At 35.4% G+C, this 21681-nt stretch overlaps 1 protein-coding gene and 1 non-coding gene across 2 annotated transcripts; both read left to right on the forward strand.

The window, feature by feature from the left end:
• The first annotated feature begins 1403 nt into the window (after nucleotides 1-1403).
• On the forward strand, nucleotides 1404-19732 carry LOC116267048 (caltractin). The gene is made up of 9 exons (XM_031648599.2): nucleotides 1404-1729; nucleotides 2969-3146; nucleotides 3494-3545; nucleotides 9154-9280; nucleotides 9363-9399; nucleotides 9517-9544; nucleotides 18420-18572; nucleotides 18639-18741; nucleotides 19359-19732. Exons 3-9 carry the CDS (start codon nucleotides 3537-3539, stop codon nucleotides 19421-19423), a joined length of 522 nt encoding a protein of 173 aa, XP_031504459.1. The 5' UTR covers nucleotides 1404-1729; nucleotides 2969-3146; nucleotides 3494-3536; the 3' UTR covers nucleotides 19424-19732.
• Nucleotides 18900-19003, forward strand: LOC116246517 (U6 spliceosomal RNA). The gene has a single exon (XR_004170702.1). It is a non-coding gene; the product is annotated as a U6 spliceosomal RNA (small nuclear RNA).
• Nucleotides 19733-21681: the final 1949 nt, after the last annotated feature.

A 21681-nucleotide genomic window follows, 5' to 3' on the forward strand; every position in this document is an offset into this window, starting at 1 on the left:
GATTCCATGAACAAATTCAGCTCCTCAGTAGATATTAAGCAGCTCTTTCTTTTCTTTTACATGGCTAGCATGCACAACGTCGACCACATGACAAAACCGTAGTTGGCCTGGCTCGGGATTTCCAAGCCAGCTAGGGTTGTTAAAAAATTTGGTCACGAGTCAAGGTTGGCCCTGATTTACATTATGGTTATTTTAAAACTCAACCGAGCCGACAAATCAACTCACTAACTCGGTGACCCCTTCTGCCGATCCAAGTCTGAGTCACGGGGCCAACTATGCACAAAACAGTTTCAATCTGTTGGTTGGTTCTACAAATGCAAGCAAATAAGAGGGGCCAGCCCCAGGCCAATAGACATAAAATCTTCTGAATCAAGAGAGGGGGAGAAACCTTTCTATAAAGAGAAAACTACTAGAAGAGTAAAAAGTTTTATCTTTTTAAAAAGTATATAAATACAGTAAGTAAAGGAAAAACCGCCACAACAAAAGTAAAAGAAATCTTTCTTTCTACATGGACAAAACTCGAAGAGTAATGAAAGGTATATCAATACAGTAAATAAAACAAAAAGTACTCCTTAACAAGAGGTTTTTTAAGAAAAACAGCCGTCGCATGTTACGGTTAACACGAGTGACTTGTACCAACAACGCACCATGGGTAAGAGGGCAAGCAGCTAAAAAACATGTTCCATGCCGTAGGCACCAAACACGGGCGAATTTTAAGAGAACGCAGCGATGCGAGTGGGTTCAGTGAAAACATTGAGTGGTTCCGCAAGCATATCGACAATATGTTACTAATTTTAAATAACTTCGTCGATACATTTCTTTTATTAAATAAGACTAAGAAACTTTATATAATATTTTTAATGGAAAATATTGTTAATGTAAAAGATGAATATGCTTTTATTCATTGAAAGCAACAAAAAAAAAAAAAGTAAATTCCTGTGACCACCTTCCTGAGAGTGATTTTTATTCAACAAATTGCAGTATCGTCAAAGTCGCACCTGTTGACGTGAATTTTGAGCGAGTTCAAAAGGAAGTACCAAACTAGACCTAAGCTTTGAAATCTTTTAAATTGCTAAAACAAAAAATACCTGTTTCAACAACAAAATCTTCTTCTGGATAAGTAAGCACTTTAAGGTGGATGGAGGGGATGTCTAAATGCATTGAAAAAGCGTTGTCTCAAAACACCAAAAATGTTTGCAGGTGTTTCGGAACAACTGCAATCAGACTTATCATTCGAGCTAACTCGGGCTCGACTGGAACTCACCCAAAAAATCTTGACTCGAGCGAGCTTACCCTTAAACTCGAAATGATAAACCAGTCGTCAACTGAATCGTATAAACCGGTTCTTGAAACCGGTTCCCCGGTTTAAGGTTAAAACTATTTACGGAGGGCCAATCTTCCCGTCTTGATCTTCCGTCCTTCAAACTAATCTCTCTATTCCGCTATTCCGGCTGATCTCTCTCTTCTCGATTTCTCGTCTTCCCTCTTCCATCGACCACGACGACCAGACGAGAGACGACCACCCTTTGCCTTCGGTCTTCCGTGTTCCGTCTCTAGTCTCTCATCGTCTGCTATCTTCCTTCCCGTCTGGCGTCTTCCCTCTTCCGTCAACCAGACGACCACCTTTCTAGGCTCTTCTCCGGCTCACCGCCGCACGGCCTGCACAAGCAAGGCAGCACCGGCATCCCGCATCCGGCCACCCGCCCACCCGCCCACCTGCGTTCCGGAGGTAAGATCGAGTGCTTGGTTTCTGTTTTTGCTGTCTTATGAGATGCATTTGGGAGGAGGAAGGGTTTATAAGCGCTGAATATTGTCTTTTATGTTCCTGATATATTCCTGTATCCTGCTATTTAGTTGATGTCGTTGATTAATGGCTTTGTCTCTATGGTCTTGTTAGCACTCTGTGTACAATATAGATAGTCTAGAGATGCAAACAGAATTTTCACCAATGTTTTGACCATTCCTCGTACGCCCTTCCAGTTCTTTTTGATGGTAGGCTACCCAGTGAACGTGAGTTATATCCATGTGGTTTTCTGGTTCGAGTATCTTTCTATTTTTTTGCTCTGGAGCTGCCTTGTCGAGTTTTGCTCATGTCATTTCGATGTGTTGGAAGTGTGACAAAACTGTTGCTTTCTTTTTTAACATGTGAATCTGTGATGCTATTTGTGTTAGTGGTTCATTATGTTATACTGTTTTATTTGTTTTTTTCAAAATCTGGTGTTCACTGGTGTTATGCGAAGTTTAGGTGTACTTGTGAATAACTTATACTTCTGGCTTTGCCACTGACTGGGGCATTTGTCCTGCCTGAAATTCCTTGATGTAGCGTAAGGAACTAGGAACATCTATAACTTTTTTGTTTTTTGTTTATTTTTTTCTTTTATGTACCTTCTCCTGTATGAGAGCGACAGGCCGTGGCCAACTGTAAAACTTTCCTTTTTCTAACGTAGACTACGTAGTGCTTTTTTATGAAGGTTTGAACAAGAAGACTTCATAAAACTTTTAAATAGTTTTTTTATATTAAATTAGCGAGTGAAAGTAATAAATAACTAACCCATGAGGTAGAGTAGCAAGCCTCTGTTGACAAAAATTACAGGTCACATGGATAGTTGAAAACTAAAATGATAAAAACAACTGCATGGGAGGTCATTCTATTGTTGACAGGAAGGTATGCAGCATCTTTAAGGGTGATAGCTGTTAATATGACCTGTACTTTCGATCATGGAAGGTATATTTGTTCATGAGCACCTGCAGGCACAAATTGCTTTGAATCCTCGCCATGTTTGTCATTTCTGGCTTAAGAGCTTGCATTTGTGTGCATCTTATATTTGTTTGGTTTTGTGTACTTTCTTCTATTGTTCCCTCTATGCATTTTGATAAACACAAAATAGATGGAGTTATTTTTTCGTTAGTGGAAAGTTGATTTAGGAGACTTCTGATACTGAGTCTCTGCTTTTTGGCGTTGAAACAGGGTCATTGCTCGAGCAAACAAGCTCAGCAGTCACAAAAAAGTCCCAAGCATATGCTAAAGAAGAAATATAAAGATTGAAGAACAGCAAATCCAGTTACCAGTTACTGATAAAAGCCTTTAGAAGTCTGCAAGGCAGGCTGCCTTTACCAGAGGAAAGCCAAAGCAACAATTGAGTGAGGTTAGCTACACTTTCTATTTCATATATGCAATTTTTCTTGCTGTCAACCCATGCTTACCAACCCTTTGTTATCTTGATTGAAGTCATTTACATCATATCATTCTTGAGTTATTTGCTATAGTTTGAGATTTTACCTTGGTGCTGCGTCGTTCACCCATCCTCTCTTCTTTGTAAATTGTCGTCCTTCTCTTCTCTTGAAAATGTTCAAAGAATGGTTTGTAGCCTTGTCGTAGGGTTTCCTCTCCTGTGAAATCCTATGGCGACCTTTGAGCTTCTCTTTCCTTTTTATGACTTTTATGTGTTCCATTGAGAAATTGAAACTTTGTTCTGTTTGGCTTCTTGTTCAGATCTTCAACCGGGGGATCTTGGGGCTTGGCATCGGCTTGAGCGATGACAATGGTGAGCTTTTCGTATTTTCCTTTTTTCCACCTTCTCATTCTGTTTCTTCACTGGTTCTTTTGTAGAATTTCGTTGTAAAATTCGTTTGAATGGTTCTTCAGTTGTTGATCATGTTACCTAATTTGGTGTTCCTTTGGACTCCTAAGACATTTGTCGTGTGTGGCTTGCTTTAGGATCAAAATCTTCTTCTTCATTTTCTTCTTCTTCTTTTGTTATCAATTTAATCTTGCACCTGCGGAGATTGTGAGCTTGTTTGTGCTTTTGTCAGATCTGCACTAGGATTGGTCTGGTGGGATTTAGAAACAAAAGATCCTAATGCTGCTCAGTGAAATAATTTTATAGTTGTATCTTCCTTTTAGATGCAATTCTTTTCCTTGCACGTCGTCAACATAGCTTTCCATTTCCATGCCTTACGTGTGATTTTTTAATATCTGATTGTCTAGGAAGTGATCAATTTCTTTTCTGACTTTGTATTTTTGAAAAACCTAGACATCCAATTGTGCTGTACTGGGCGATATAATGAAGTACCACAAATTATGGATTATCAATCTCATTGCACTTAGGTTTCATGGTATTCTTAAGGCTTTGATATTCTTCTGCACTAAGCTATCAATGCTCATTGCACAAAGTTTACATATATTCTTAATCCTTTGGTTGTCTTCTCTAATTTTGAGCTTGTCCGAGAGGTTCTTAACTTGTATGAAATGGTTTTCTTCTTCATAGTTGAATCTACTTCAACTATGACATATTGCCCTATTTTCCTTCCAAATGGTTCAGTTGAGTTTACTTAATCCAAATGTCTTTTAACAACTAGAATGTGTAAACTTGTATGTTATGTATGGGAAAGATCCAATGACAATATATTATTATAGTAATTTTCTTGATCAATCAAATACTTGCAGAAGGATTTCTGGGAAAGCTTTTCTTCTGCATCAAACACTGAAAGGTTCAAATGCTGGAAAAAATTTTCATTCCCATGCTCACCCATACAAATGTTCTTTTTTTTTTAAAAATTTGCCCTACAGAATTTTTAAGCAATCCAATGCTTCCTAAGGAAGGAGAAAGAAAAGGACCTTTTTCTACATAATAATTTCTCCCTGGTAGCTCCACTAACCGATGTTATGTGTGTTGCATGATACAGATGAGTATTGCATGATACATATTGTAACAGTCAAGAAAACCATTTAGCTGCAGCCTCTAGATATGGGGAAATAAGAGCGTGTGATATGGGCTCCCTATTGTACAATACAGGATTGGCAGACAGAGGAAGGGACCTGGGGCCACTTTTTCTGATTTGGGTTTTAAAGCCCCCTCTCCTTTAAGATATGATTTATTGATTAAGATTGACACCTAGGATTGGGCATGTCCTAGGTTGTTCGATGTTGAAGGCACATCAGTCTTGGTGGGGCCCAACCACCAATGTCGACCTATCTTTGTTGGGTTAAGTCAAAACCCTAAGATATTTACTGTGTTAGCCATTTAATTTGTTAACTAAGTTAACAAAATATAAAAAAATACTTAAAGACCTACCTGAAGTTGATGGAATCTAAGGGATCCTTAGATTGGCATCACTTCCATTGATCTCTCCTACTAATTAGTAGAGTTCCCCAATTGGTTTCCCCAAAAGTTAACAAAATATAAAAAATATTTAAAGACCTACCTGAAGCTGATGGAATCTAAGGGATCCTTAGATTGGCAATACTTCCATTGATCTCTCCTACTAATTAGTACAGTTCCCCAATTGGTTTCCTCAATTCTAAGGATTCCAAATTATTATCCTAACTAAATCAGATTTACTAAACCAACTTTCCTAGAAATTAGTGACTTACCTTACAAAACTGAGACGCTCTATCTGTTGTGAAGAGCCTGGCATTCTAGAATGATTCTCTAAGTAATGCATTGAAACCTTAAATGGATATGCAAATATATGATGCACTAATCCTAGCTAATATGCAATGTAAATTGAGAAAATGCGCCTAATGTGGACCAAATATGACATGTCAACGATGGAAGGGATTAAACAAAAGCTTCAATTGAGAAGGGTGACATTCTTTTGGACGACTTTCTAAAAAAAAAAAATCCTATGAAAGTCTTAGGTAATCAAAGGAGGAAGTGTCTTAACAATTTCCCACAATGCCCACAATATTTTTAACTAATGCGAAACATGTCTGTACCATATCAGACATCCTTAGCCGTGGAGGAATCCTGCCATTGTTGGAATCTAGTAAAGAATCCAGCGATGAATGTGGCACCTATGAGAACCAGAAATTCTGTATGCAAAATAAATGAAAATGCAATGCTTTAATGAAATAGATAAGTTTATGCATGCAATAAGGGAAAACATGAACAGATGAACTAAACAAATATATATATATATATATTATGCATGCAATAACGGAAAACATGAACAGATGAACTAAACATATATATATATATATATATATATATATATATATATATATATATATATATATATATATATGTTTACACACACACACACACACACTCTTATAATTATACTCATAGCCTTATTTATCTATCTTTACTTTTAAGTCATTATAAACTTTCTGTATTAGGACTAATTTTGTTAAGTACACATTTAAAATGCTCAGTTTTTGCCTGGTTCGACTTACTATGCTGAATGTATTGTGTCGGAAAAGTACCACCTCGAGCATCGACATGGGTGCAGCAGTTATTTAGGTGCACCCGTGTGACATAGTTTACTGGTTTTTGACCAAATCAATATCTAAAACTGCCTCCTAAATTATACTAAAAAACGACACTACCAGACACAACAAGAAGCATCCAAAAAATCATGAAGAAACAGAAGGGAAAACAAGAAAACTGCCTGGCCAAAGTCTGTCTTACACCAGTGCAATTAGAAAGACATGCCAACATCTCTTGTTCTAATCAAAATGAGAAAACATCATTAACTGCATTGTGGAACATGAAAACCTAGAAACCAATTTAAGAAAATATACATAAAACAAAGATAAGAAGTGGTAAAACGTATATAAGGTTTGGGTCATGACGTCTGGATCTGGATCCAGATCCAGACGTCATATTAGGTATTTCCTTTTTTAACATTATGTTTTCTCATTAATGGCATTGATGTAATATTCTTTGTTTTTAATAGGACTTATTAGTCCATGGAGTAAAAGATTGATTTTACAATATAATCTTAGGGTTCAACAGACAGTTACTACTGCTGCCGTCCTTATCCTTTGGCACTTCTCTTCTCCTTCTTTGTTTTTTTTTGTGCATAAGTCTTTGGTGGATGACTCGGTAATCTGATATTACAGAATCTTAGAAGAAACGTTGGATGTTGGAGAACCAAGTACAACCATTGACACTAGAGATGCCGGCGATCTCGAGACCTCTACTCCTCTTTTGCTAGTCTATTTTACAAAATCTAGAATGACTGATTTACATACTTTACAAAAGCATGCCAATCCACATGAAAACAAGCGTGTGCTGGTTGAATCAGGCCTTCAGTTGACCTTGGCAATATGCAAGAGAGAAGAGACTGGCTTGACATAAGTCACCAATCTTCATCTCTACACGAAATCCACCAAATGATCTATCATCCACCCATAAAAATCAATATGATATGAACGAAAATATGCAGAATAACATAGGAATATGAATGTAAATGCAGACCCATGACTTGACTCTAAGGACACTAAAAAGAGAATTGGGGAAAAGAACTCGTAGAGGTCTGATGCTCCGATGAAAGCAGGGGATTTGGTGAAATACTCTTCAGTCAAAGGCTCCAAGAAGGAGGTGTTCCACACGTCAATACCTGAGATTCTCCTTTCGAAAATGTAGAACACATCCTGGGAAGAAGGAATATGATGAAGGGATGAAGGTGGGTGTGGCTAGAAGCTCCACCTGCCCCAAGGTGAAGGGCCAACGAGTCCACATTAGGTCCAACTGTCCAAGATTCTTCCCATTCTTTGATGCACCCTCCCATCTCAACGGACAAGTAGTGAAAGCAATGTTGTAAAAGCGTATCGTAAGCCGTATCGTTCTGGTTTTAAGATACGTATCGTAAAATATCGTAACGTATCGTAACCGTATCATACTTATTTTTTTAAAAATTAAATCAGAAAACACCAAAAATTTAACCAGTTTTAGCTCTTGGTTTGAATCTGGGTCCATTTCTTCTACCGGTTCACTCCAAAACACCAAAAATGCGTTATTTTCTTTATTTTAGCCATGTTTAACACCAAATTCAAAACATAAACTTCTAACACACAAAATAATGTAAACATTAATCTCTAAATTTATGGATAAATGCATGACAATAAACTCACAAAATAGTGTATTTTACCCATCAGCAAATGTCTTCACTACTTTTTGTAACTTCAGAGTATCAACTTGCTTGACTTTTTTACCTAGGCTCTTGTATCTAATAGATTGCAGTTTCTTCTTGACAAACTTTATGATCTGATCGTAAAGGGGAAGGTGTTATCTTCTATGTAAGTACTCATATTTATATATATTATATATATATATATATATATATATATATATATATATATATATATATATCCCATAATATATATAATTTCTATACATAATTCAATTTATTCATATATGTTTAGTAATTGTTGAATATATGATGTACATATATATCTCTTGTACGTAGGCTCTATGTGTAATCTTTATTCTTTTCCTTTTCTGGATTTTTCTCTTCTTTTTTTATTTCTTTATTTTTCTACTTTCTGCTTAACTAGCTCTTGGATAGTCTGGCTGTTTGGTTGCTCCCTTCCCTTATACTTTTTCTGTCATATTAATATGAAAGTGTGCCCCTTTTCCTGTTGTTGGTCTGAGTGCCATTTTTGGTTCCCCGTTCAATATAATTCTGTTGTTCTCAGTGTGAGGTTTCAGTTTTGGCTGCATGCTTAGATCATTGATTGTTTGTCCTTGAGGCTGTTCTGGGTGGTCTCTTTGTGCACTGTTTGGGCCCTGGACTTAAATCTTCTGCTTTTATTTGTGATGCATATTTTTGGGTTCTTTATGTTAGTTACTATCATCAACTTTAGGACTTTTTTTTCTCCAGCTCCTCTTGTTCTTTTGGAAAATTTATTTTAATGACGTTTATCTTCAATTTCATGATAAATTGTGTAGGTGGTGCAATCAAACTTGAGCTGTTTGAGTTCTTCTATGTGGTCAACGAAAGGAGAATCTCACACCTACAGTGATTTTTTTTTTCCTACTGTTGTCAACAAAAGCATGCTGCCAGCAATTGGGCCTTTACATTTAGGAGATTACGTTAAATTGGTCCTTCAGTTTACGTCGAACCATAATATAATAACAACTAAAAATTAGTTATTATCAAACGTATTTTATTTTTATTTCTAAGACCCAGACAAGGTGCAGTTGGTCCAAACTATCCCCAGAAGTTCTGAGATAATTAGTTTGAGCAGTGCAAATCAGCATACTGAATTTTACAGCTATTTATTGCGCTGGTGTGCCTTTGAGTAAATTATAGTTGATTGTGTTCCCTTCTTGCAGCTCTATTTCAATAAAAACCTGGAAATATTTTCCAGTGAAGCTTCAATGGACTTCCTTTCAATTACTGTAATGGCTATTGTTCTTTCAGGCAAGCTTCCAAACAAGTGGACGAATGTCAAGGAGAGAGAGGCCCAGAGGGCGCCATCATGCAATAAGTCAACAAAAGAAACAGGAAATCAAAGAAGCCTTTGACTTGTTCGACACTGATGGTTCAGGTATGACTGTTATCCATTGTATGCTTGCTGCTTCCTTTGTTTATACTTTATATTCTTGTTGACTCTGACTTGTTTCATTTAGGTACAATTGATGCCAAGGAGCTAAATGTTGCAATGAGGTATGCTGGCTATGATTTCATTGTTATGCACTTGCAGCTTACTGCACAATTTTTTCCTATTTGAATCACCTTCTTACAAGAGCAACCTCCTTACAATACCAAATGATGGTTTTGCAGGGCCTTGGGTTTTGAGATGAATGAAGAAGTAAGGATTTGTTGCTTTGTCACCTTATGTGGTTGTACTACCCATTTTAGGTTGCGAGTCATAGTCTTTCAGAAAATTATGTTATCTGATATTCAATGTGTTGTTTCCTACAATTTCAGGATGCTTGTTCTTCTCTTTTGAATGGTTTCATTTGAACATGCGTACCTATCTAACACATATTACAAAATCTTGTTGGTTGTGAAGTTATTTATTGTTTTCACTGTTTCAGTTTTCTTGCATTGATGACATTTATTTTGTGAACATTTCCAACGTTCTTTCTCTGTTATGATCATAGTTATTGAAAGATGAAGTAGGAATCTGTTCCTAGGAAGTGACTGGCTGGAACCGTCAAGAGTACAGATTCCCAAGAACGTTTCTGATTCCTGTACTTGAAATCTTGATGCGTCATGGCCCTTTTTAATTTTGTTTGCTCTTGGATATCACATCTTAACTGTTGTCGTTTCTTGAAGGTTTTTGCTTATTTGTGCCATGTCATTTAGTATAATATTTTGCACATTTTTGCTGTTACTTCCTAAATGGCTCTCCTTGTTGGATTCCGGGTTTTAGTCTTTGTGTATGTTCATCTAACTTTAAATGCCAAAAAATTGGAAGGATAATGGCTTGGAGTTTTCTCACTTTTATTATTTGCATGCTATCAAATAACCTTCTTGTTGGTGTTTATAAATCCACCTTGCCTGATTACACCTGGTATGATCTTGCAGCTTCCAGGCAAGGGCTTCTATCAAGGAAGAACTAGACACTCTAGGGAAATTCGTAGGGTTATCAATTATGTAAGCCAAAATAATTTGTTTAAAGGCTAACTAGCTCATAACATATTTAATATTGTAATAATCTATGTTGTTAAGGCGTCCCTCGGGCTTGGACCATAGCCACAAGTATCACAAGATTTTTTAAAATATCACCATATTTTTTAAAATATTGTGATATTAACCATAAAAATGGGAAAATTTCGCTATATATTGAAGAAAATGTTAAATATGAATTTATTGCGATTTAAATGCGATATTTTCATTTCATTTTTTGTTTTTATTTTTTTTTTCAATTTTTGTTTCATTGCTTTATTTCCTCTTATTTTAGGCATTTATCATTGCCTCCTAAATGCAATACAATACTTATTAGTTTTTATTTCTTGTATTTTTACCTAACATTTTGATTTTTTATTTTTTGAAAAACTCCAAGATTTTCCAGAAATTTTTCAAAAAAAAAAAAAAAACTTTGCTGATAAATACCTAAGAAAATCCTTGCTGATAAAAACCTGAGAACTATATTTGTGGCTTTGGCATGGACTAAGCGTCAGCCTATGCCCATTGCCTAAGTTCACCACTTACGCGATGGGATATGTGTGAAAATGTGACTGCAATAGTCACTAAATAAACATGCAGTAGAAATGGGCATTAAGGCCAAGTAAAAAGATAATCTTTATTCAAATGAATAGAGAATTGCTATACACCACAACTCAATTTGTACAATAAGTAGTTTAGATATTTATACAAGAGAAGAGAGGGAAGAGTGGACTGAAATAGCTGTTGGCTAGTTCCAACGGCTCATAAAAGAGCCATTGGGACTAGCCAACGGCTAGATCAAAAAGTAAAAATAAAAATAAATATAAAATATAAAAAGTAAAACGTAAAAGAGGCGTCCAATTAATAATACATTATTAACACATATATTAACCTATATTTATGTATTGTTCATACATAAACATAAGTAATATATATGTATACATATACCCTATTTCTTAACTCCCTCCCCTTAAACTTACGATGTTATTACCTAAAGTTTATTTAAAAGAAAGTTAAATCTGGGAGAACATGGAGGCTTAGTGAAGAAATCAACCATTTTGAATTCTGAGGAGACATATGCAAGATTGATAATTTTTTTCAAAAATTCTTCACGAACATAGTGACAATCCATTTCTATATGCGTGGTTCATTCATGAAATGTTTGATTCTTGGCAGTGTAGATAGAGCTCTTGTTGTCGCAACACCAGTAAGTAGGTTTTTCTATTCTTGTTCCCATATCAAGGAGCATTTGACGAAGCCAGACAATTCCATGGTTGTGGAGGCTATGGCTCGATATTCAGCTTCAATAGAAGAAAGAGAGATTTCTGTTACTTTTTGTACTTCCACGAGATGAGTGATTCTTCTAAAAAAACGCAAAACCCAGTAGTTGAGTGTTTATCATTTGGATCTCATCTCTAATCAGCATTAGTATAAGCAATCAGGTTTAGAGAGGAAGAAGAAGCCATACATACTCCCTTATTTATTGTTCATTTGATATGTCTAATGATACAAAAAACAACTCCCATATGAACGGTTGATGAAGCATGCTGAAATTGACTTACTATATGAACCGCATGTGCAATATAATATCAGAGCGAGTGATGCTGAGATACATTAAAGATCACACAACCTGTCAGTAGGTAGTAGGATTGGTAAGAGAAACTCCATCATCAATTTTCAGGAGTTTCTGTGATCTTATCATTTATTATACTTGACTTAGCAATAATCTATGCAGCAAACTTAGTTTGTGATAAAAAATAGCCTCTAGTGGAGTATGCAATCTCAATTCCCAAGAAGTACGTTAGGAAACCTAAATCTTTCATTTTAAAAGTTTTTTGCAGTAGGTTCTTACATTCTTTAATTCTTTTTTTCTCACTCCTTGGAATGATCATGTCATCAACATATAGTAGGAGGATTATGATACCTGCATAGTATTTATTCTTAACAAATAAAGCAGTGTCAGTCAAACATAAATGAAATTCATAGTTAGAGATAACAAAGTTAAAACAATCAAACCAAGCTTTAGGTGCTTGTTTGAGGCCATATAGAGCCTTCTTAAGTCCAAGAATTTTTTCTTGTGGAAGTGGCAAACTTGGTGGTACTTTCATATAAACTTCTTCTATAAAATCTCCATTTAAGAATGCATTTTTCACATCTATTTGATAGATATTCCAGTTTTTAATAGATCTTAATGCAATAAGAGTCCAAACGGTAGTCATTTTAGGTGCAGGAGCAAATGTTTCCTCATAGTCAATTTCATATTATTGAGTATAACCTTTAGCAATAAGCCTAGCTTTATAACTTCTCCATTTAATAATGCATTTTTATCATCTATTTGATAGATATTCGAGTTTTTAATAGATGCTAACGCAATACGAGTCCTAACGGTAGTCATTCTAGCTGTAGGAGCAAATGTTTCCTCATAGTCAATTTCATATTCTTAAGTATAAACTTTACAACAAGCCTAGCTTTATATCTTTGTAGAGATCCATCACTTTTCGTTTTCACCTTGTAAACTCATTTGCATCCAAAAAGTCTTTTTTCCTATAGGTAAATCTTGTATTTCTTATGTTTGACCTTTTCTCAAGGCAATTCTTCTAACATAGCAATCTTCCACTCGATTATATTTTGAGGCTTCATTAAATGTAGATGGTTCAAAGTTGTAAAATGGCATTGATTCTAGCTGTATATGTTGGGATGAATGTCTCATATGACAAACTTATTGGGTTGCCTTATGTTTCTAATGGATCTTCTAAGGTTGTCATCATTTGAAGTAGATTGAAGATCAACAATTTCATGTTGCTTTTCTTCACCAATGTTTTGTTGCGGGTCATACATTTCATCATCACATTGGGAGAGATACTTGAATAGAAAAGAGTAATCATTGTTGTTTTGTGATTCTCTACAATTTTCGAATCCATTTTCTTCTTTATTAAACTTTACATTCTTTGAAACTATAATCTTGTCTTTGACTAGGTCATATATTTTGTAGCCTTTTTGTCTCAGTGAATAGAAAAGAGTAATCATTGTTGTTTTGTGATTCTCTGCAATTTTCGAATCCATTTTCTTTTCGAATCCATTTTCTTCTTTATTGAACTTTACATTCTTTGAAACTATGATCTTGTCTTTGACTAGGTCATAGCATTTGTAGTCTTTTTATGTGTCAGAATAACCAACGAAGGCACATTCAATAACCTTTGAACTCAATTTGTCAGTTTTGTCATTTAAAACAAAACCTTGCATCCAAAAATTCGAAGTCTATTGAGATCGGGTTCATATTTCAACAATTTTTCTAAAGGAATTGTACTATTTAAAACTTTTGAAGGCATTCTATTTATGAAATAAATAGAAGCAACGGCTGCTTCAACCCAAAAGCATTTAGGTATATTTTTTTGTCATAAGTAGGGTTCTTGTTGTTTGTTTTATGCTTTCTTTGAGAAAGTCCATTTTGTTGAGGCATTCGTGGACATGATTTTTGATGAACTATTTCATAGTCTTTCAAATATCTTGTGAATTCATTCAAAATATATTCACCTCCGGAATCAGTCTTTAGGATTTTTAATTTCGCATCAAACTACGTTTTTTCCAAGTTGTGAAAATTTTTGAACACCTCAAAAACTTCATATTTGAATCTTAGGAAATACATCCAACAATATCTAGTGAAATCATCAACAAAGATCACATAATAAGATAACCCTCTTTTTGACATGATAGGAGAGGGCCTCCATACATCGGAACGAACAAGCTCAAAAGGCATAGAAGAAAAGAAGTTTCTTTATCCAAAGACAAAGTTTTTCATTTATGTAATCGTTACATTTAAAGTTCTCAATACAAATATCCTTAGTAGAAGTCATCATAGATAATTTTCAATGTTTGGATGACCTAATCTTTGATGCCAAACATTGATGTCCACATTTTTTACGTAGTTACAAAATTTTTCTTTGGGGATACATAAATTATTCATGTAGTAAAAGTTTCACTTTTTAAAACCTTCCCACTCAATGTACTGGTTTGGTGATCCTGTACCAAACATTTATTTGATAAAAAAACTATATCAAAACCAAAATTTGAAATTTGAGATACGAAAGGTAAGTTAAGATTAAATCTTAGGACATAACTAACTTTTTGTATAAAGAATTTTCGTTTTTCTCCAAATTCTTTTTCAAAATTTCCAACTCTTTTAACATTCAAAGACGTTCCATCAGCGGTAACCACATTTGATTATTTTTTTGCTTGTTCAAACTTGGTCATAGCTGATATATTAGGTGTCATATGAAATGATGCACCAGAATCTAGAGGCCAAGGAATCATATTGGGAGTGTTGGAGGTGGATGCTGTTGTTGCTAGTGCTCCGAAATTTGACTTCTTTATTATGGGTTTAAGAGCCGTCATAATTTGGTTCAAAGTTGTTGAGATTGACACAAAATCACATCTTTCATTTTGAACATTTGCAACATTCTTTTGATCAAATTGTCTACGGTTGTGTTGGCCTCCTTGTGAATACTAAGCTCCTACTTTAAGAAAATTCCCTCCATAATTTCAAGATTGCCTTTCATTGTTGTTTCCTTTCAATTTTGGACAACTTGGTCTTTTGCGACCTGGTTCATGACAAAAATGGCAAACAACCTTATATTCCCCTTTATTTTGATTTTTAAAATGAGGTCTAAAAGATCTAATATTGTTTCTGGGTCTAGAAGTGGGTAAAACTTTTTCTTCTTCTTGTTTGGAAATGATAACACTATCAATTTCTTTGGATAAATTTATTTTAGTCCATTCTCCACTTAGTTTCGTAAGAAGTTCATGAATAAGTGGAGGAGAAGCTAAGGATAATAGAGCTGTCCTTATTTATTCAAATTCGGGTCCTAACTTTTGAAGAAATTGAAAAATCTAAATTCATCAACTTCGTCTCTTCTAATCTTGTGGCATTTACAATCCATTCCTAGTTTATGACTAAGTTGATCTAATTCATTCCAAACAATAGACATTTCCACAATGTAATCTCTTACATTTTTCTCTCCTTGTTTGGTATTTTGGGTTTTTAAATCAAGAAATATTTCCGCGCCATATCCTTTTCAGTAAAAATTCCTTTGAGGTATTCCCATACCTCACTTGCCTTCTCATAGTATATGAGCTTTTGAGCAATTCTAGGTTCGATACTTTCATAAATCCATTCTATAATCCTTGAGTTCTTAGCTTCCCAATCATCTAGTTTTTTATAATATTCATTCGTAGCATTTTGTCTTTCTTTTTCATCTAATTCTCTCACAATCCGATTTTCTACTTTAGTTAACTTGAGAGAAGGAGGAATGGACGTACCTCTTATGAAGTCCGCCCCCCCATAAGTATATTCCTTTGATGCGCATCTCCAAACATTTAACCCATAATGTATAGTTTGTTCCATCAAGCTTGTATGGAGCATGATAGCTCCCTCCCTCGATCGAGATTTTGGAGTCCTCTATGAAATCTGCTCTAGAGGACTGAGTGATACTTTTGGACATTTTATCAAACAGTTGGTGGATGATAATCAGTTTGGAGTGCAGCAGTAAACCAAGATTAAAACAGCAGAATATTGAAGTGCTGTTTTATGATAAATATCCTTTCTCAGAAATACAACAGAAAGGAATGGAAGGTCACTTAGCTTAGACAGAGACAATTCCACAAACAGGTGGTGCCACTTGAGAAATGATAGCAACGAACAGGTAGATGTCTGATGATTCAGTCTTCAAAGATAAAACAACAACCCAACTTCAGAATTCCAACAAAAAAACCAGCCCAACCTGACTCTCCATGAAAATGTGACTGCAACAGTCACTAAATAAACATGCAGCAAAAATAGCCACTAAGGCCAACAAAAAGATAATCTTTATTCAAATGAATAGACAATTGTTGTACACCACAGCTCAATTTGTTCAATGAGTAGTTTAGATATTTATACAAGAGGAGAGGGAAAAGTGGAGCCGTTGGGCTAGTTCCAACGCCTCATAAAAGTGTCGTTGGGACTAGCCAATGGCTAGATCAAAAATCAAAAATAAAAATAAAATATAAAAAGTAAAATCTAAAATAGGTGTCCTATCAATAATACATTATTAACACATATATTAACTTATATTTATATATGTATTGTTCGTACATTTCTTAACAATGTATTGGCGTCCTAGGCTGGCGCCTAGACTCTCTTAGGCTGGCCTAGGTGCCAAGACGCATAGTTCATAGGAAAGTGCAAAGTCACCTTCCCTTTCAATTAAATTTTTTTAATTGAGTATATATCTTTATGTACTTTATTTTGTATTGATTTCGTATTTTTATGTATTGTTATGTTGATTATTCTGTTATATGTATATTGTTATATGTGTATATTGTTAGTCACTTGGTCTCTGTTATATAGTATTATGATACCTCCTACCTATTATGTTTATACATTTGTATGGTTATGTTACGTGCTTATATCATATAGTTATATATATTGTTAATTTATTATACCTGTTATAAACTTCTATGTACAGGCTGTTATACCTGTTATATAGTATTTCATCAACCTATTATATGTATATACTATTACCCTGTTCTATAATATTAGTATTGTGATGCCTGTTATATGTATACATTAGTATGGTTATGTACTTATATGTATTGTTACTGTTGTGTACTTATATGTATACTGTTATGTACTGTTAGTTTTTTTTTATTGTATTATTGTCTTTCTTTAAGTACAATTGGATTAAAGCGTTCTTGCGGATTTATATTCCTTCTTCTAGAGACTAGATTTAGTGTTTTTTTTTTCTCTTGTATTAGATTACATTTAATGAGTAATGTTAAACTTCTTCTATTGATTTTGCATATTCAATGAAGTCAACAAGTAATTTTTGATTGTTTAAATTGTTTATGTTTGTTATATTACTACTCTCCGTATTTCAAATATTTGTATTAGTTAATCAAAATAACTTGACATATTAACATAACTAAAAAAATTAAGAAAAAAAATGGTTGCCTTTTTTGCCTAAGCCCGCCTAGTCACCCAGGCATTGCCTGGGCTCCTTGACAACATAGGTAAAAATTTGTTATATGTTCAGTTTAGAATTTGGGAATATTTTGACATCGTGATCTTTTCATCTCATATGGGTTTTGGTATGGGTGCAAACCATGGGAACCTGATGATGTAGTCGACATGTCAACATAGTTCAAGGCTATGCCACATGAGTATGGATATGTTGCCGGTATGAGCCATATATATATATATATATATATATATATATATATATAATCAATGAACCATGACTCTAAGCCCTGCTACATCAAGGGACACCAAACAAGGGCCTTCCATCTTTTTGATTGGATGGCTCTTGTTTCATTAATTTTTTGTTTTTTGTTATTATTAATATTATTTTTTTACATTTTGTGGAAACAGGAGGGTAGAAAGGATCTCCCCTTTTCAAAAATCAGCTAGCCGACAGCCTGAGCATTGCCGCAGGAGGGAGAAATCCCCCCCTCCCTTCCACATTCAAGAGAAAACTTGGAAAAGGCTGGGTTTTTTTTTTTTTGTTGGGGGGGGGGGGGGGGGGGGACGAATTCCTCCCTCTCCTTTCCCACCTAGTTACTTCAAAAATTGCAAAGTGTCAGTGTTTGACACTGACACATTTTGACACGTCTTGGATAATCCTGTTTTCAAAATACAAAATGACCAAAAAATGGGCATGCATATCTGTTTTTCGACACATTTCTAAATCTGGACACTTGTCATCTGAGAAGTGTCTGACACTTCTTGATACACCGACACACATGCCCGACTGCTCAGCTTTTTGTAAAACCCTAATAGCAGTTGAGCAATTTTTGACACTCCATTCAACTACTGGCCTTCGACACTTGAACGTGATAATTGAGTTGGTTTATGCAAAATGATGGTATTTAATAAAGCACTGAACACAAGCAAATATACATATGTTTAGTCATCTCTAGACTATCAATCAGGATTCATATGTACGTTTTGATTTTTGTACCGTCTAAATGGTTGTCATTTATTTACTATATTCAAATGTTGTAACTTGTAAGCTAAAACTGGTTTGGTTGATTTGCAGCAAATAAGACAAATGATTGCTGATGTAGATAAGGATGGGAGCGGAGCAATTGATTTTGATGAATTTGTACATATGATGACTGCAAAGATTGGGGAAAGGGATACCAAGGAGGAGCTGATAAAAGCTTTTCGCATAATAGATCAAGATAAAGATGTAAAATTTGATTTGAATTTTTTTTTTCCAGCATTTTGTCTTTTCCTGATTATTTTTTAACTGCAGGAGAATATATCAGAGAGGGACATTGAAGGAATTGCAAGGGAATTGGGTTTAAACTTCACACAGGAGGATATCCAGGAGATGATTGAGGAGGCTGATCGTGACGGCAAGTCTCTTTGGAATATAATTAGTTTATTTATTTATTGTTGTATGGTTTTCCATCACAGGGCGACGGGGCAAGCAATAAACTGTCTCAGCCTGGGTGTGCTTTCCCTGAGTCACCAGCAATATATATATATTTCAAAGAATATATTGGTACATAAAATTTCCTTCCAAAACGTTTGGTAAAATTGGAATGACACAGAGAAAGATTAGCATGGCTCCTCTCAGAGAATGCCACAAACAGCAGCCTTATAACTCGTTATTTTGCAAAAGTGATGATTCTGCACTGTTCTTACTTGTCCATGGATTTTTCGCCTCTGTAATAAGAGCGGTGACTACTTGTAATACTTGTCCCAGGGCTTAAACTGCTGTTTGTATTGTGCATCTCTGTTCTCGATAGTCAGTGTTCACTTTCTTAGCATGAAGCAGTTGTGAGATTTGTCACGTTAATATCATGGAAGATTAAAATGTGATAAAGTTGGTTGGCTCAGTCAGAATTTGATTCTTTAGCTCGCTAGCTTGACTTGTTCATGAAGGCTTTATTGCCATTCTTAATCATCCTTTTTCTTGATCGAAGATTTGTCTTTTTAAATGAGAAATGGATCATTTTGTGCTTTTCAGGTGACGGAAAAGTGAGTGCTGATGAATTCTTCCGCATGATGAGGAAAACCAGCTATCGGGTCTGAAATATTTCAGGATGCGCCCAGTTTGGGAATATTGTGCTTTTCCTTTTGTAATTTGAACCTGGGGTGTTGATTGTTGTCAATATGTGTAACAGCAGTTAATTTATTTTAAATCAGACTCTTCGGAGGATGGTGTGGCCTGGTTAACTTTTGGGTTTCTTAACAGATATCTGTTTCATGTCCTGTTGTATCCCTCCTTGTAGAACTTCTTTTTACCTAATGGCGGGACTTACTAATAACTGCCTCCCAATGAACGAAACAATGCTTATACGATCTGTCTTTAATAAGTATCTGAAAATTATTCCAATATCAGTTTTTTTTGCTTACGGGTTGGCTTTGAATTTGGAACAAATCCTATCGCCCGACCATCTCCCGCAGCAAGGAAGTGATAGTCAGCTGCCCTACCATGATCGAATGCTGCTCTTCCCTGAGCACTTGGATGTGCTGCTCTACCATTGATAGTCGCTGTCCCACCTTCCCGTAGTTTTTCTCTGACCTTTTAATTGTCCAGCAAAAGCCAGTCCATCGATCTCCACCTGTTTCTTGACGAGTTCCACCGTAGCCAGGGGATTCCTTGCTTGCCATTGCCTGCTCTGATAACACTGTTTGCTGTTGGCCACCTTAACCCTCTTTAATTAGGGCTAACCAACCACTATTTCCAAAAACGTAACTGGATCACCCAACCCTAAACTAATTATACGCGGGTCTCAGGGTAGTAACCCTGATCCTATCTGACCCGATGCCCTTTTATTTTGTATTCTATTGTCAAAATATTTACAACTTAGTCCCATGACTAACACACAATCACTGGGCTCTTTTCATCCATTAATCATCGGTGAGTGGTGCCGTGTGAGGCTGTCAAAACACAAAATTCAGTGTCCTTGCAACCATCCAGGTGAATTATCAGAAGGATTTCTTAGGCAGCAGTTGAAGTTAGTTGTCGACTAGTGTCATATAAGCAGCTGACAATTCCTTACTGACCGTCACTCCATTTGACCCTATGCCATCATGCATACTTGCTGCCGTAACCTATGCATCAAATGGTGGAACTAGCCCAACTTGTGTCTATCCCCGTTTGTGAACCAAACACTGCACACAGACATGACTTGTAGAGTTTGTAACTTTGTAAGGGTCCTTTTCGTCCATTCTTAGTTTGCACCATAGACACATGTCATTTTTAGGTGTCAAAGAGATGAGGTTTTTGTCGGATATAATGAGGTAGAGTTGTTTTTCTTGGAAAAATTTCAACAAATTTTAAAACAATTAATCTTTCACCAAGAAAGAGAAAGGTGGCCAAAATCATAAAAATAAAATGCAAAAAAAGTGAAAATAGAAATATGGTAATTAGAAAAATCTAAAAAATGCAAAAAAAAAACACAAAAAGCATATATTGTGGCTTAGAATTTTTTTTTTTAGGATTTTACTATGGCTGATGATAATAAGTTCAAAGGTTCTAATGAATACAAGATGGCTGGAAATTCCTTCTCTAATAAAACCACTTCAAAAAAAGGGTCTTCTTCATCTCATGCAACTACCTCACACGCTAGAACATCTATGGTTGAGTCTCCTACTTGTTCTCTTATACCTACATCATATTCTCTTAACTTAAACATGGCTGAATATGATTTTGTTCTCGCTCAGAGATCCTCATCTACATCTACCAGCACTGCGGTATTGGAGTCAACCTTCTCTATTGGTACCTCTACCAATATCCTAAGTGTGATATGGATGATTGATTCAAGAGCATTCAAACACTGTTGTAACCAGCCACAAATGTTTTTATTATTAACCAAGTTTATTGCACCACAACATGTTAGACCGGCTGAGAGCAATGTGTTCTCCATTTTGGGCAGCGGTGATATCTATCTCTCACCTCTGGGCACTATTATACATGTGCTATATGCTCATCAGTTTCTTGTTAATCTATTATCTATTAAACAATTGGCTAATGACTTACAGAGTAGAGTCATTTTTTATCTTGATTCATGTTCTTTCAGGACTTATAAACTGGAAAAATGATTGGTGGCGGCCATGAACATGAGAGACTCTAGTTCTTTCTGTCCCAGTAGATGTTGCTACATTTTCATTCACATCGAGGACATCTCCTTCTCAATGGCATCAGTCATCCATATGTGTCCAAACCTTGTCACATGTTTCCAGATATTTCTGCACACTCATTCTGCATTCTCATATGCCTGCTTATTTTTGAGTGATGTTATTGTTACTGCGTGCTATTTGACTAACAGATTATCCATGTCTGC

This window comes from Nymphaea colorata, chromosome 1 (genome assembly GCF_008831285.2).
Source record: "Nymphaea colorata isolate Beijing-Zhang1983 chromosome 1, ASM883128v2, whole genome shotgun sequence".
Taxonomy (NCBI): Eukaryota; Viridiplantae; Streptophyta; class Magnoliopsida; order Nymphaeales; family Nymphaeaceae; genus Nymphaea; species Nymphaea colorata.